Genomic DNA, 15319 nt, shown 5'->3' with positions numbered 1-15319 from the left:
GCTTTAAAGACCTTACCTTGGGAAAAAAGTCCTTCATAAATAATTAAACAATTTTTAAAGTTCTAATAAATAAAATTTATAAATAAAGTATTCAATATCTTTTAAATTCTGTTTATATATTTGGTCAAATTCTTATACCTGCAGCTTTAATAATCCTAATTATAAAGTTAATTACATAATTAGATATATTGGAAATACAATTAATTTTGAAATCTCTTAACCTTTAAAGCATTTTAAATATCATGTGTATGCATACACATTGCAAACTTAACAAAAAAGCATTAGTACTATGTAATATAATAATCATATCTGTTTTAGAACTAGACCAATGTTATATGCCACTCATTAAGAAAACAATTTTACCACTTTGCTTTGAGGTTGCTGTTTCCAGCAATCTGCTGTTATCATTTGTTTCTTGGCCAGAGATTTTTGCTCCAGACAGGACAACTGAGCCGGGTATGGCCAGGACATCCTTCTGGTAAAACTGATGGGCACACTGATTACCTCTTGTGAGTTTTGGGAAAGGATTCTAAGTCCCTATGCTTCAGAGCTATTGATCTTCCTGGAGTTCAAGTTATACTCTCCCTTAAGTTATTTTAATGTCTTTTTTCTTACTCAAAAGACACATGGTTATTTCCTGAGACCCTGAATACATTATGTAATTTCTCAGTCTGATTTTAAGACTGTGACTGCCACCACATGTTGCAACTAACTTCCTTCAATCATTTTGTTGACTGTCTGATTAAATTTTGAGCGCTTTTTATATCCTTCCTATCTGACTGAGCCACAAATTTACAAATTGAATGACAACTGATTGGATTATATCATCTTTGTTAGACATTGTTGTTCCCACACTAAAATCCTATTCATGATAGCAGTATCTTGTTACAAGAAGGCTTTGAATTAGCTGACTGACATATAAAACCTGTAATCATCACAATAACAATAATAATGATAAAGCCCTGATGATAGGGAGGTTAAAAGAAGTCTAGGAAAATAAATGAAGCCAAGGTATTTACCAAAAACTCATATAGGTCTTACTATTTACCAGCTGATCTTCCAAGTGCTTTGCTCTTAACTATCTTACTGAATGCAATTACTTTTCTAATTTCTAAATGAGGAAACTGAGGCACAGGGAACTTAGCAACTTGCCCAAGTTCACACCTAGTAAGTGACAGACTCTGGACTCAAACCCTGGGAGTCTTACTATACCATCCATGCTCCTAACAGCAATAGTATTAATGTCATAAAGTACATATTATAGATACACATATTAAATTTGGATGTGTTTAATTTGTTAACATATTAACAAATACTGACTTCTTTTTTACTGATGCTCCCGTGTAGGTAGTGAATTGTTTGCTGGACTCTACAGTGACTACTGGAGCAGAGACGCTGCGATCTTCCGCAGCATGGGGCGACTGGCCCATATCCGCACTGAGCATGACGATGAGCGTCTGTTGAAAGGTAAGGATGAGGAAAAGAGTATGTGAATTAGGATTGAAATCAACTCTAAAACTTACGGAAAATGTTGCCATTTTGATAATAATAAGAATATAAATACAATTCCTTTACAAATTTCAGAATGTTTTACTAGCAACATTCTTGAATTAAAATATTGTATATAATATATGTACATCATTTTCTATCAAAATTGATTGGCTTAATTATAAAATCAGTATACCTTCTGAGCAATGCTTAGAAATCAGTATTTGAATAAAGAAAACAAATCAAATGTATGAAAAGTGAAAAGTCCATCATCCAATAAGCTGTTTTGTCTACTTTTATCAATTGATATAATTTTTGATGAATTGATTGCCCTGCTTTGCTTGTTTTAATAGGATTGCATTAGATTTTAGAGACAAAACTCTAGGAAAGTCACTAGACATTCATTGATACAGAGTTCTTTGTAAGAAGTAAGTTTTATATTTTGGCACACTGGTATATGGAGGTGCTAGAATATTGTTTTATGGTGAGCATTTTAATTACTTTCCACATTTTTATTAAGCTTTAAAATGCATAGTCATTGATGATACCATTCATATATTTTACATACCATATCAAAGAACATTTATTCAAATCTCTTGGACTACAATCCCAAAAACATAAAATAAATTTTCTACTTTGAAACTAAAATGATCTATGCGCTATACTGGTAGATCATTTATGAATTAAAAATAAATTATGATAGATTTATTTACTTTAATATGTTACTTATACTTACATTTAGTTTTTACCTACAATGGGAGGAAATTTATAGAGATTTTTCTTCATTGTGCTCCCAATCTGTTCTTTCCTGAATGCATTTTAAGTTCGCATTGCATGTTGTTTGAAATTCTTCTTCTCTTCTGGATTCTTTTATTTTCCAATTAAATATTCTTGTAATATTTCTAAAAGGGCTGTTAATATGCAAATAAAGTGGAGATATCAACATAGTTTTTAATGTTTGGTAAAAAAATTCAAGAAAAATATTTCTTTATGAAATGGTGAAAGTTAAGGATTCAGATGATATACAATTTATTGGAATAACTTGTTAGCATTTTGTTGTAATATCTATTTCACTTTTTCTCCTATTTTTTGCTCCTATAGAACCAAAATTTGTAGGTTCATACATGATTCCTGACAATGAAGACAGAGATGACAACAAAGTATATTTCTTTTTTACTGAGAAGGCACTGGAGGCAGAAAACAATGCTCACGCCATTTACACCAGGGTCGGGCGACTCTGTGTGGTGAGGCTTTCTCTCTCATTATGTTTGCTTATCTCACAATTTATGGTCAGGCCTTTATTAAGTTTATAGTAAGTTTCTACTTTTAAATATTTTCTAGTATTCTTTAGACTGCCTACAATTGATATTTACTATACCAACCTGTACATTTCATATCTAGTGAAAGGTGTATCTTAAAAGGACCTTGTATTTTGTATGATTTTCCCCATTTTTGAAGCTATACCAAGAAGAAATTGTGTATGATTAGACTGTCCTTCTTCCCATGCAGAAATTTGAACTTTATTTTTCTTAATGAATTTGATCAAAACCTTTTTTATTCCTTTAGTACGCAGTACAAATAATATACATAGCTATGTTTGAACAATTCGGTTGGTTAAAGTTATTTTTTAAAAAGCCATCTGTAACTTACTGAATATTTAGAGACGTTGTTTGGGAACATTTAAAACCAATAGGAGTAGCAACATATATTGAGAGAATCAAATAAAATTACAAATGTAAAGTTACCTTGGCATTTAAGAAGATGTTCGAAAATAAATTTACATATAAATATGTGTGCATATATATATTGTGTGTGTGGTGTATGTATATATTTATATACATATATAGTATGGGTGTTGTGTGTGTATTTCAAACTTTCTTGAAAAGCTTTCTTCCTTTGTTAAAGGAAGAAAAGAAATGGGTGTTTCTATATTCCTGAGAGAGGCAAATTATTTATGAACAAAGTAATAATCATGATTACTGTATCTCTCCACTATTCTATTTAGGAGAGTTTGCAGTATTAATATTGTTTAATATCTGCAAAATATATTTACTGTATCAGGGTGAAAGTGCACTGACAAGGCCGAATGAAGAAACCTAAAAAAAAATAAAAATCCAAATTATGGGGAGTTGCACCTATGACATTACTTGAGAATTATGCCAAATTTTCCTAGTTAAATAAAAAAGTCATAACTCTTGGCAACTGCATGTTTAATAATATGAAATCTGTGGTTGGTCGAAATTCTTTAGGTAACTATTTACCTCCTTTTCGGTTTTCACAGAATGATGTAGGAGGGCAGAGAATACTGGTGAATAAGTGGAGCACTTTCCTAAAAGCAAGACTTGTTTGCTCAGTACCAGGAATGAATGGAATTGACACATATTTTGATGAATTAGGTAAATGTTTTTAGGTGAATTAAATTTGCTCTTTTATGTATATGCTTCTTTATAACTTTATCCCTAGGACACATAGAAACTTGTTTTCTGTGTATTTGACCTCTATCTAACATAGAGCAAGTTTCTGTTCTTTTCATTTTGGCCAGGCACGCATGCTGGGGGAAAAGGGATTGCAAGAACAAAAAGAGACTCATCTTGTTAGCTTAGAGTCAGTGTCTGGTTCCTTCCTATTGTTCAGCTCAAGGCCACCCAGAACAGCTGAATGATTAGCTCTGTTATGACTTGGTCATGGTTGTATGATTGTATATGAAAATACACATCTCAAAATCTATAATGAGTTCTAAACAAATTTATGTGAATAAATTTTCTTTGCATGCAAAGAGAGCTAAAAATACTAAGCGATGGAATGGCCTTTAATTTTTCAGAGGACGTTTTTTTGCTACCTACCAGAGATCATAAGAATCCAGTGATATTTGGACTCTTTAACACTACCAGGTAAGAAATTTATACAGTCAATAAAAACAATATAAAACAAGAGATGCCTCACCGGACTCTCCCTTCATGGTGTATATAAGTTGAAAGACTATTGACCCAGTTGCTGTTCTCATTTTCTACACTTTATAATCACCAATTGATCTTTATTTTCCAACGTTTGCAAATGTACTTTCATTTTCAGAAGCTCAATCTAAATCCAAATCTTGTTTCTGTTTATAGTACCCAGAATCCTCCTGTGCTCAGTATCCTAATATCTTCACTCTGTAATCTAGAACACAGTGATTTTTTTTTTCACATACAGTTTGTAAGATATCAGTCCTTACAATGTGTTATTATATGTTGTAAAGTCTAGGATAATTCCTTTATTCATCACATAGAATTTTCCAAGCCAGGCTTTCAAGGTTCTATCTCAACTGTTACTCATTTGCCTTTGGACATTTTCCCTGTGAGTTCACTAATGGTCTGATTTTGACAAGATAATGCCTTGACAGATGCCAGTCAGTGTCTACTTTGCTAGTTCCCATTACTATATTTTTATTTATTCACTTACCTTGCTTGAAAAAACTTTCTCCTCCAACACTGATTTAAATCAGTTCTCCAATACTTACCAATTGCCATATCCAAGAAAAATTTCTCGATTTCATAATCATAGAACACTCTTCTCACTCTTTCATTCTGATTTTCCTGCTCTTACGTTGATTCATAGTGAACACATTCATCATTTACTCTCTATCTTTTAAATTTGCTGCTCAAGTTTAAGATGTATAATCTATTGTTTTCCCCTTTATGTTTCTGTATTTTTTTAACCCATAGTAAAGTGCTGTAAAAATGGATAAAATATTATTTCATATATTTTGACACACAAATAAAAATATTAGAATCAGTTTTTGTTAAAAGGTTATATAGACAATTTCCTGAGTATCTTTCCAGGTAAGGCATAGTGCAGGTAAAATGATTAGGATAAAAAATAAAGAAGAATATACCTCAATTCTCTTGACAGGGCTAGAATAATATTACTGAATTCCTCTTTTACATCATATAAGCCATAAACTGTCATATAATTATGTATACTGTGTTTACGTGGGGTCTTTCCACACAGCTTTAGTTTGTTATTTTTCAGTAGGTAGTTTCTAATGCTCACTTAGAGAAAATAATACATCTCTTTAGACAAGAATCCTGCTGTTGCAAAGAGACCTTTTCTTCAACAGAGAAACATGGAAACAATTTGTCTATCAATTATTCCTTGATGCAAAGAAAAATAGTTAATGTAGATTGGTAGTTATCACAGCGCATGGAGAGTACTTAACGTTTTAACTTCATCTCCTCCCTTATGCTGTGAATAATTCATATGTTGCATGATAATTCAGTGAATTTATATGATAAATTAAAGCTATGGAATAATTGGTTTAGTTTTTCTATGGGTTAATATGATCAGATTATAAGCTATTTTCCTAAATGATAGCATAATGGATCTTTCTGAGAAATCAAACATAAGACATTATTTTCTTCTATAATTTCTATTTTGACTGTTCAATTTATATAAATCTGAGAACAAAAGCTTCCCAGCTGTTACCTGACATAAGGATTGATATTTGTAGAATGGTGATCAAAGGCGTGCTACCACTTTAGTTAGGAGACTATCTCAAGTGTTCCCTGTATCCCAGGCATTTCCAATTGCTTCAAGGTGTGTTATAAAATGTGTAAATTGGGGGTGTAGGACAGTAACATAACTGCTGTTTTACAGGTGTCTCAGGATGTAGGAAACTTTATTTATGTAGAACTTTGAATTTTGCAAAACACTTTCACAAACATTAATTATTTGGATTCTTACAATACAGAGATTCTGATAATGTTATAATTCATTCAGTTCATGCTAAATTAAGGAATATGGCAAGAATGTTTAAAAAAATCTTTAAAAATGTCCTTTTGTAGAATCTGATTACAAATATCTTCAATAAAACTTGCCACAGTTAGTCAGCTACTGCCTTTATACTGTCAAGTAGAAATTTTAATCAAGAAAATTTTTTTGCTTTCCGCTAGTTCTGGAGATGAGGGATCTAAGTTTTATATGGTTAAAGTAATTTTAAAGACACTTTTTGGTGACTGGAGGAAGGAATATACAAGCATATTAAAGTCTACATGAACCCCAGCTAAAAAATGGAAAAAAGCCTAAATTTTCATAAGACTTTAAATTGTTCTTTAAGTCATATACATTAAGAAACTTAATACATCTTAATAGAATTTGTAGCAATATTAACAGCATAGTGAGTAAGAGGACACTGTCTACTTTGAAAATAGAACAACATAAAAGGAGATAATATCTAAATGAGTAATTCAACTTGGGAATAAGCCTTTGTTAATATGAAGGCCAGATCTCCCTTAATAAAAAAATATAAAAACACAAGGTTTAAAAATAACTGAAGTGACATTATTTTTGTCATTGTAACAATGTCATCTTCAAGTGTATTAAGTAGGCAGTTAAGAAAATGGTAAGTTTCAGAGTTTCAAAATTGGAAATATTGCAATAATTAACATACCTAGAATATTCTTTGCTTAAAGAAATTGCAACCACTTTACCCAAAAGACTTGACTCTTATCTTTGTAGGCTGGGGTATTTGGCTAGATGACCTGCAGTTAGTTCCAGAAGAATAATTATCTTTTTTGTATTTTTCAGTAATATTTTTCGAGGGCATGCTATATGTGTCTATCACATGTCTAGCATTCGGGCAGCCTTCAACGGACCATATGCACATAAGGAAGGACCTGAATACCACTGGTCAGTCTATGAAGGAAAAGTCCCTTATCCACGGCCTGGTTCTGTAAGTTTAGTTATATAACAAATAATTCTTATTTTTAAGTGTACTTTTGGTAATATTCTGTTCATTGTTTCATGTGTTTTACAAGACTTTGCAGATAAACAATTAAGGAATACTATACCTGAAAGTATGCTTGGTGAAAAGTATATGTAGTAAAGAAATATCCTTTCAAATCTCAAGTTTTATCCTTGTTATTTAATAAAAAGAATATAATATATAATGGACACAGCAGTATTATAAAATACGTACTATTATTGATATTTTGGCTAAGTAACACCAATTGAAATTTTATTTTTAAAAGTACTGGTGAACACAGAAACATTTGGTAGCATGAACATCGTATTCCTCTCAGCCTCTTCAGAGGAGTTAGCACCACATATAATTTCCAAGCAGGACAATGTCACCAAATTTTTATGTTCTAATATTTAAATCAGCCTCTAATTTCCCTAGGCCAAACTGTCTCCTTACTTCTCATTGTAGGAAATCTATAAGAAGTTTTTTTCTCTATCTCCTCAGAATACTTAGCACCTCATTTAACATCCTTGCTGGCCCCTTAGGAAAGAAATGCCAATACAAAAGTATTGCTAGAGTACAAAGGTTCTATCACTTGTCTCTGAACTATACTATTAAGATTCTTCTTAGCTAGGCATGCAGTCTTTTGTGCTTTTAGCACACATGGCTAAAACTGATGATGATAGTGAGGGTGATGATGAGATGCTGATTTTGTATCATTCATCCTGTGTGCAGCTAGGTTGGAAAAACTTTGGATCATTGTATGTGCTATGTGAGCTATGGAGAGCAAAGATTTAACTTGTCACACAAGTCAACATCTATACTTTTACAAGCAGCTGGTGAAATCCCATCACCACGCTGATTCCACAATTACTTGCAAGTCAAATAGAAACCATTTTTGTAGAGCAAAAACCCAAAGTGAAAACAAACCTTACCTCCATTAACAAGTGTTAAGGCTTTACCATTTCAATCACTCTCTCTCACTAGCTTAAAATTATTACTTCCAGTAAGACATAAAGTATATTTTATTTCACTCTATTGATTGAAATTACAATTTTAAATGGAGCAACCCTACTCCTGTGGCTTTGCTGGAAATGCTTCCTGAAACCACATGGTCTTAAAGGAGATTTGGAGGAAGTGACTGGTTATAGGAACTGCTTCCAAGCTAGTCCAAAATGTTTCCAATTATATATCATGAAAGTACACTCAAGTGAAAAATCCATGCCAAATTAGGAAATATGGTCTGATTTTAAAAACCACATCATTATAAATGTCCTCTTTGTGGAACCTGATTACTAAACTACTGTATTTATACTCTAAAGTGGAAAATTTTTATCAAGGTAATCATTGCAATTGCTGTAGTTCTGGAGGAAAATATGTAAAATGAGGGAGCAGTTACTAACAAGCATGAATCAACACATTTAAAGGTTTTCCAATGAGTAACTTAAGCTACTGTTGAGTATTTAATTTTTTAGTCAGTAGTTTAAAAATTGACATATTATAACACATATTTCTTGTTTTCCCAGTTTATTTTGTCAAATCCATTAAAAATACAAATTCACGTAGATTACAGCAAACAGAGAGTGTCTTTTTGCCATTGATAATTAACAGTGATAACATCTGAATAGGTTTTTTTGTTGAACCACTAAAATTCTATAGTCAGTGAGCCAATCAGAACCATCACTGATCATATTATCATAGACTCAATAGCAGTAAAGCTATTTTGTACAGTTGTGATCCTTAGTTAGAAGTTTCAACACAACGAAGAGATTTCTTCTCTTTGTATGAATAATAGATTGTTTCCCTTCAAAATTTAACTTATATTACAAAAAACAAATTTCAAAAACAGAGAAAATAATTTGAATATGTATGATGTTAAACATTTTTACCATCCCCAAAGTCTTGATAGTAACTATACTTCACTTTTCCAGAATTTATCCAGTTTCTCTGTATATCTTGTGCTGCATGTTTGAAATAATTTAGCCTTTCCAATTTCTGAGGAAGATTCTATTTCTGTAACAAAAAATATATGGTTACTCACATGGACATAAAGAGGGGAATAACAGATGTAGGGGCCTGCTTGAAGTCAGAGGGTGGGAGGAGGGAGAGGATCAGAAAAAAGAACTATTGGGAACTAGGCTTAGTGCCTGGGTGACAAAATAATCTGTACAATAACATGAGTTTACCTATATAACAAACCTGGACATGTACCTCTGAACCTAAAATAAAAGTTAAAAAAAAAGAAAAATATATGATTATTAAATATTTCTAAATGCACAATTGACTAACTTGACAACTTCAATTTTTCTGATTCTTCTCATAATTGATTATAAATTTTCTCTTTGGGTGTAAAGCAAAAAGAATTATCTGATCCACTTGTTTTTCAGTGTGCCAGCAAAGTAAATGGAGGGAGATATGGAACCACCAAGGACTATCCTGATGATGCCATCCGATTTGCAAGAAGTCATCCACTAATGTACCAGGCCATAAAACCTGCCCATAAAAAACCAATATTGGTAAAAACAGATGGAAAATATAACCTGAAACAAATAGCAGTAGATCGAGTGGAAGCTGAGGATGGCCAATATGACGTCTTGTTTATTGGGACAGGTAAAGAGACGAGAAAGTACTCAGAGATATTTAAATTGACCCTTAAATTCAATAATTTTAATAATATTTCTAAAAGCACCTATCGACAGATCTGTCCATCTGTTAAACAATTTCACACTGCTAATCCAAAATGAGAAAGATTGAAATAGAGACCTCATGTGGCTGCAATAGTAAGAGTTTAGGCCAGTTGTCTGGGAATATTACCACTTCCATTGTCAGAAGTGTCATGGTTTGACCAACAAAATATGTGGTTTTTTTTCAGATGTGAGAAATATTGAAGCTGACAAAGAGAGGATTTGGGGCTTGCATAGCACATAATTCCTTATACATGATCAATACTTCATGCATAAGAATAAATGAATAAGTAAAGAAATGAATAATAGACGTTAATGAACAAAGTTGGTTTCCAATAGAAGTTCTCATAGTGGAAGTAGAGTGTCATAGCAAGAATAGTTCTGTCAGTTTCCCAGCTCCATTACTGACTTTGCTCGGTGAGTCCTGGAGATTTTGTGAACAACTTGGAACTTGGGACAATACCTTCACCTAAATCTCTAAACACAGCAATTCTTATGAGTTCATGTCAAGATCAACCATTTGTACCAAGCAGGCCAAATGTTACCAATAATATCCTGCATTAATAAAACAAAGTATGATAAATATGCTACAAGCGATATTTTCAAATAAATTTGTAATTTCAATTAACCCATACATTAGATCTAACTTGTAGAAGAGGACTTGAGATCTTTCAGCCTCCAGAGTAGTATGTAGCAAATTCTTTGAAGTGTTTTAAAATCTAGTCATTTTTAAAGTGTTTAAAATGATTCTTTCATTGTCTTTCTTCTTATTCAGCATAGTAATTACTACAGTAGTTGATCTTTAGAGAAGTGAGCATTCTAACATACATGACTTTAATCATAGATATATAATTCTCAAGAGATATTGGCATAAGCCCAGATCAGGAAACAGGATGTAATATTAATATTAATATTGGTGCTTGGGCTTCTCCAATAATCCCTTTGTTTTTATTTTTGTTTTGTTTTTTGTGGCTTTTTTTGTTTGGTTGGTTGGTTGGTTTTTTCCTGAGCTGGGGTCCTGCTCTGTTGCCCAGGCTGGAGTGCAATGGCACGATCTTGGCTCACTGCAAACTCTGCCTCCCGGGCTCAAGCGATTCTCCTGCTTCAGCCTCCTGAGTAGCTGGGATTACAGGCATGTGCCACCATGCCCGCCTAATTTTGTATTTTTAGTAGAGACAGGGGTTTCTCCATTTTGGTGAGGCTGGTCTCGAACTCCTGACCTCAGGTGATCCGCTTGCCTTGGCCTCCCAAAGTGCTGGTATTACTGGCGTAAGCCACCATGCCCAGCCATCCTTTTGTTTTTTAAAACAAAGATTTAAAAAAGAAAACGTCTATCTTATTCTTAGAAATTGATCTCTGGTACAGGCTGTATTTTATTCATTCATTTTAGGAAGTTAATGTTAATAATATGCTCAGCACTGTGGGTTCAAGATTAACGGTGTCATCAGATTTCTTTAGCAAACTTGAAATTACTTGGCCATAAATTCACTCATAGTGACTTCCAACAAAATTTTTTAAAGTTGCATAATCAATACTAATATTTGATAAAAGTAATTAAAGTATTAGTTTGGTGCAAAAGTAATTGTGGTTTTTTTCTGTTACTTTAATGGCAAAAACCACAATAAATTTGCACCAACCTAGTATGTGATTTTTAAATGCCCTGGAAAGCAGAAGCCATATATAACAGTCCAAGAATGTTTTTAGAAATACTTGCTTGTCATATTGATCAAAGTAATTCTAGAGAATTTCAGAAGTATCAAGCATATATTTGTGCTGCCATATATACCATGCTTAAGTCAAAGGTGTCATCATATTGAACCACAGATTTTCAGAAAAAAGAACATGTTTAATGAATGAAATGGGTGCAACATTGAAAAATCCCACAAATAATATTTTGTCCAATATTTACTAGACACCGGCTTTAATACAATACATATATGGTCCTTATTAAAAAATCACTAATTGTGAATTAATCATTTGAGTCTTATCTTTGCTTTTTGCCTGATATAATTGTCAAGTATTTAATATGTGTGCTTTGTTTTCAAAATGATGATAATTTTTGTTTCCTTTGGGTAGTGTACAATACAGGTAACTGTTATTAGCTTAATTATAATCCAGTTTTATTATCTCATCCATAAGACTTGATAATATTTCAACAAACTGCTGAAATAGCATAGAAACTCTTAGAGAAGAAATTCAAAGTGTTCTTTTTTTCTAAATTATTATGTCTAGCGTTATACTAAATTATTTGTATAGGCAAATTAATGTGTTGTTAAAATTTTTATAGGAAGGAACAAGTTCAGAATATCAGAAATGATAAAAATTAGATGGAATTTTAAAATATGACTATAAACTTTAAAAATAAATGATAATTATGGAAACTAAATGACTGGTACAAACACTTCTCTCAATGGTGTATACTTGGATTTTTTTCTTGCCAAAACTGTGTGTGCTTGCATGTATGTGTATGTTTTATATATATGATGAGTTTCACAGTGTGTTGCTTGGAATATTCCCTAAGACTAAAGGTATAGTTTTGTACCATAAAAGTAGCTTTTAGGAAAAAAATTTTCTTGCGTCATGCATCACAGAAAAAGTAGCTAGAATAATTTGGCATCTCTCTTATGTTTTATTAATTCCAAAAGACATTTTGATTTTTGAATCTATGATTGGATTTTTGGATCAAACTATTTGAAAAAATCATTATTTCCTCTCATTTTTTGGCCAGGCATATAAAATTAATTTTGCTAATTAAAAATATGAGTTTATAAGTAATCATATTATTTTAAACTGACAGTGATTAACATGTTTCATGCCTCTGGATTTCAAATCTTATTTGAATTTATAGTCGCTACTTTTTTTTTTTTTTCTTAGATGAAGGCTTCTCTGTCCCCCAGGCTGTAGTGCAGTGGCATGATCTTGCCCACTGCAACCTCTGCTTCCCAGGTTCAAGCAATTCTCCTGCCTCAGCTTCCCGAGTAGCTGGGATTACAGGGATTACAGGTGCCCACCACCATGCCTGGGTAATTTTTTTTGTATTTTTAGTAGAGACAGGGTTTTGCCTTGTTGGCCAGGCTGGTCTTGAACTCCTGACCTCAAGAGATACACGCATCTTGGCCTCCCAAAGTGATTACAGGCATGAGCTACTGCACCCAGCCAGCTACATGGTTTTTTTGAAAACCATACTGTGACATAGATTCTAGTTTATTTCTTGTTTTGTTTCCTTACAGATAATGGAATTGTACTGAAAGTAATCACAATTTACAACCAAGAAATGGAATCAATGGAAGAAGTAATCCTAGAAGAACTTCAGATATTCAAGGTATTTAAAGCAAAAAAATACAGACCAAATTTATGCATTACAACTACAAGTGAGATGTAAATAGGAAAGATACTATGTCCATTTTTTTTCCCTAACAGGTATGTTGTGGATTCAGAGCTAATATAAGTGAAGAATTATTTCAAATTCTAATGCATCTGTTTGATTGTTACAGACGTTTCAACTGAGAGATCAATATTTACCCAGCATGGAAAGAATTTCAGTGAATAAACTGTGACTATAAAGAAATAACATTTATACTACATATAATTTTCAGAGCCAGTATTACAGTCACATCTTGTAGAAATGTACTATCAATACTGACCAAAAAAAATACATTTTCATATTGTGAACATTGAGGCAAGATAAGCATACTGCTTTTTATTAAGTGCATTAATTATACAAATAATTTACTAAAAAAGAAAAACAATAGAAGATGATAATAAAAAAGACATGAAAAACAATTACATATGCAGATACACTTACATACATAGGTGCGCGTGTGTATACATATATGTGTGTATACACATATATATGTGTGCATATATATATAAATGCACATATGCACTTATACACACACACACACACACACACATACACACATCAAGTCGTATCATTTGCAGCAGTTTTGGTCTTCAAAGTCGTTGTAACACTGAACTAGTGAATACTGACCACTGCTCCCATGGGAAATACAGGGTTATGTTCCAGCAAATTTCTATTTATAACGTAATTATCAACAGATCAATACGTAACCTTCTTTTATGTGTGTTTGTGTTTAAAGACACCTTATTTAATATATATTGCTGATGGACTAACATCGAACTCACAGCCGACAGCACTATAATCCATGCCTGAATGAAGCTTATCTAAGGAAAGAGTTTTCAACGTTAAGGCACAGCACAGCTTTTTTGAATTTAGGAACATTAAACAGCACTTCAGCGCTATGCTTGGGGGCCATTTTAAAAACAAAACATCAACAAAAAGCACAGACATGTGAAAATCTTGGCACTACATAGTCCATGAAAAAGATATTTATTTACACTGTGAAAGCTTAAACAAGAAGGCAGAGTGACACCTTGTTTCATCTCAGCTGGGAATGTGCATGTCCTGTGACTCAAATTTTTTGCTACTCTGAGCATGCATGTGCCCATGAGTTAAAAACACAGAACGTCTTGATATTGGGGTTGCAACTAATTTTAGCAAGTAGGCTAATTTGCAAATACAGAATCTGTGAATAACAAAGATTGGCTCTATATGTTTATGATGGGTAGATGTGAAAAGACTTTATAAATGAGAAGCAGTACATTTTGCCTTTGCTGTACTAGAACACAGATTCCCTAGAGCCACACTCAAAGCTAACCACTATCCTATATCAACCAGAGCAGCTATGCTTTTGTTTGTTTTGCACTCTGGGACTCTACATAAGATTTCATTTCATGTTATAAACTGAAATATGTTTAATATTCACTCACCACAGTGTTTTGTTCATGAAAACTCTTAAGAAACATTGTTGCCTGAGTGAATGTATGAAGGCATAAAGATTCTGTAGTTTAAAGTAAAAGTAAAAAATAAAAAAAACCACTGACATAGAGGATCAAATGTTCCCTCTTAACAAACAGCTTTTCAAAGGATAATCATCCGCAGAGTGGATTTCACCTGTCTTGTGTTTTTCCACTTGCACAGCTGATCTGAGTTTATTGTGCTCCTTAGGGATGCACTAGCCTTAACAATCCAAAAACAACATGTTGGTTCCCAAAGCTATGGTATAAATTGTCCTTCCTCTGGTGCAGTTCTAAGAAAATCAGGTTATTCATCTCGTTCAAAGAATCCTGGGTTAATTATGATTCACCATGATCACTCCAACAGAAAAATATTTTGTTTAGGTTTGGGTTCAAATGATTAAAATCACCTGGTTTATTAGCAATAACACCTATTGAAAGACACAATGGTTTCATTTTAATGACTCAATTACTTTAATAGAAAGAATATTCTGACTTTATTATTTTATTTAAAGACACTTGAGTTTCCAAAGCGCAAGTAATATTCAAATGCAAATTCAAAAATCATATTCCAGAGACAAACAGTAAGCTGGTTAGATTTCCTGCTGCT

General features: G+C 32.6%; 1 protein-coding gene across 2 annotated transcripts in view; it reads left to right on the top strand.

The window, feature by feature from the left end:
* Positions 1–15319, top strand: part of SEMA3E (semaphorin 3E) — a 283628-nt gene that overhangs the window by 237793 nt on the left and 30516 nt on the right. For both annotated transcript variants that reach the window (XM_003822740.5, XM_034964340.3), the window contains exons 6-12: positions 1348–1467; positions 2590–2732; positions 3770–3884; positions 4310–4379; positions 7054–7198; positions 9595–9817; positions 13122–13213. In XM_003822740.5, coding sequence (XP_003822788.1) covers positions 1348–1467; positions 2590–2732; positions 3770–3884; positions 4310–4379; positions 7054–7198; positions 9595–9817; positions 13122–13213 — 908 coding nt within the window. The remainder of the gene's footprint in view (positions 1–1347; positions 1468–2589; positions 2733–3769; positions 3885–4309; positions 4380–7053; positions 7199–9594; positions 9818–13121; positions 13214–15319) is intronic.

The sequence above is a fragment of the Pan paniscus genome, chromosome 6 (assembly GCF_029289425.2).
Source record: "Pan paniscus chromosome 6, NHGRI_mPanPan1-v2.0_pri, whole genome shotgun sequence".
Lineage (NCBI taxonomy): Eukaryota > Metazoa > Chordata > Mammalia > Primates > Hominidae > Pan > Pan paniscus.
Note: the sequence above shows the minus strand (reverse complement) of the source record. Positions and strands in the feature narration are given on the sequence as shown.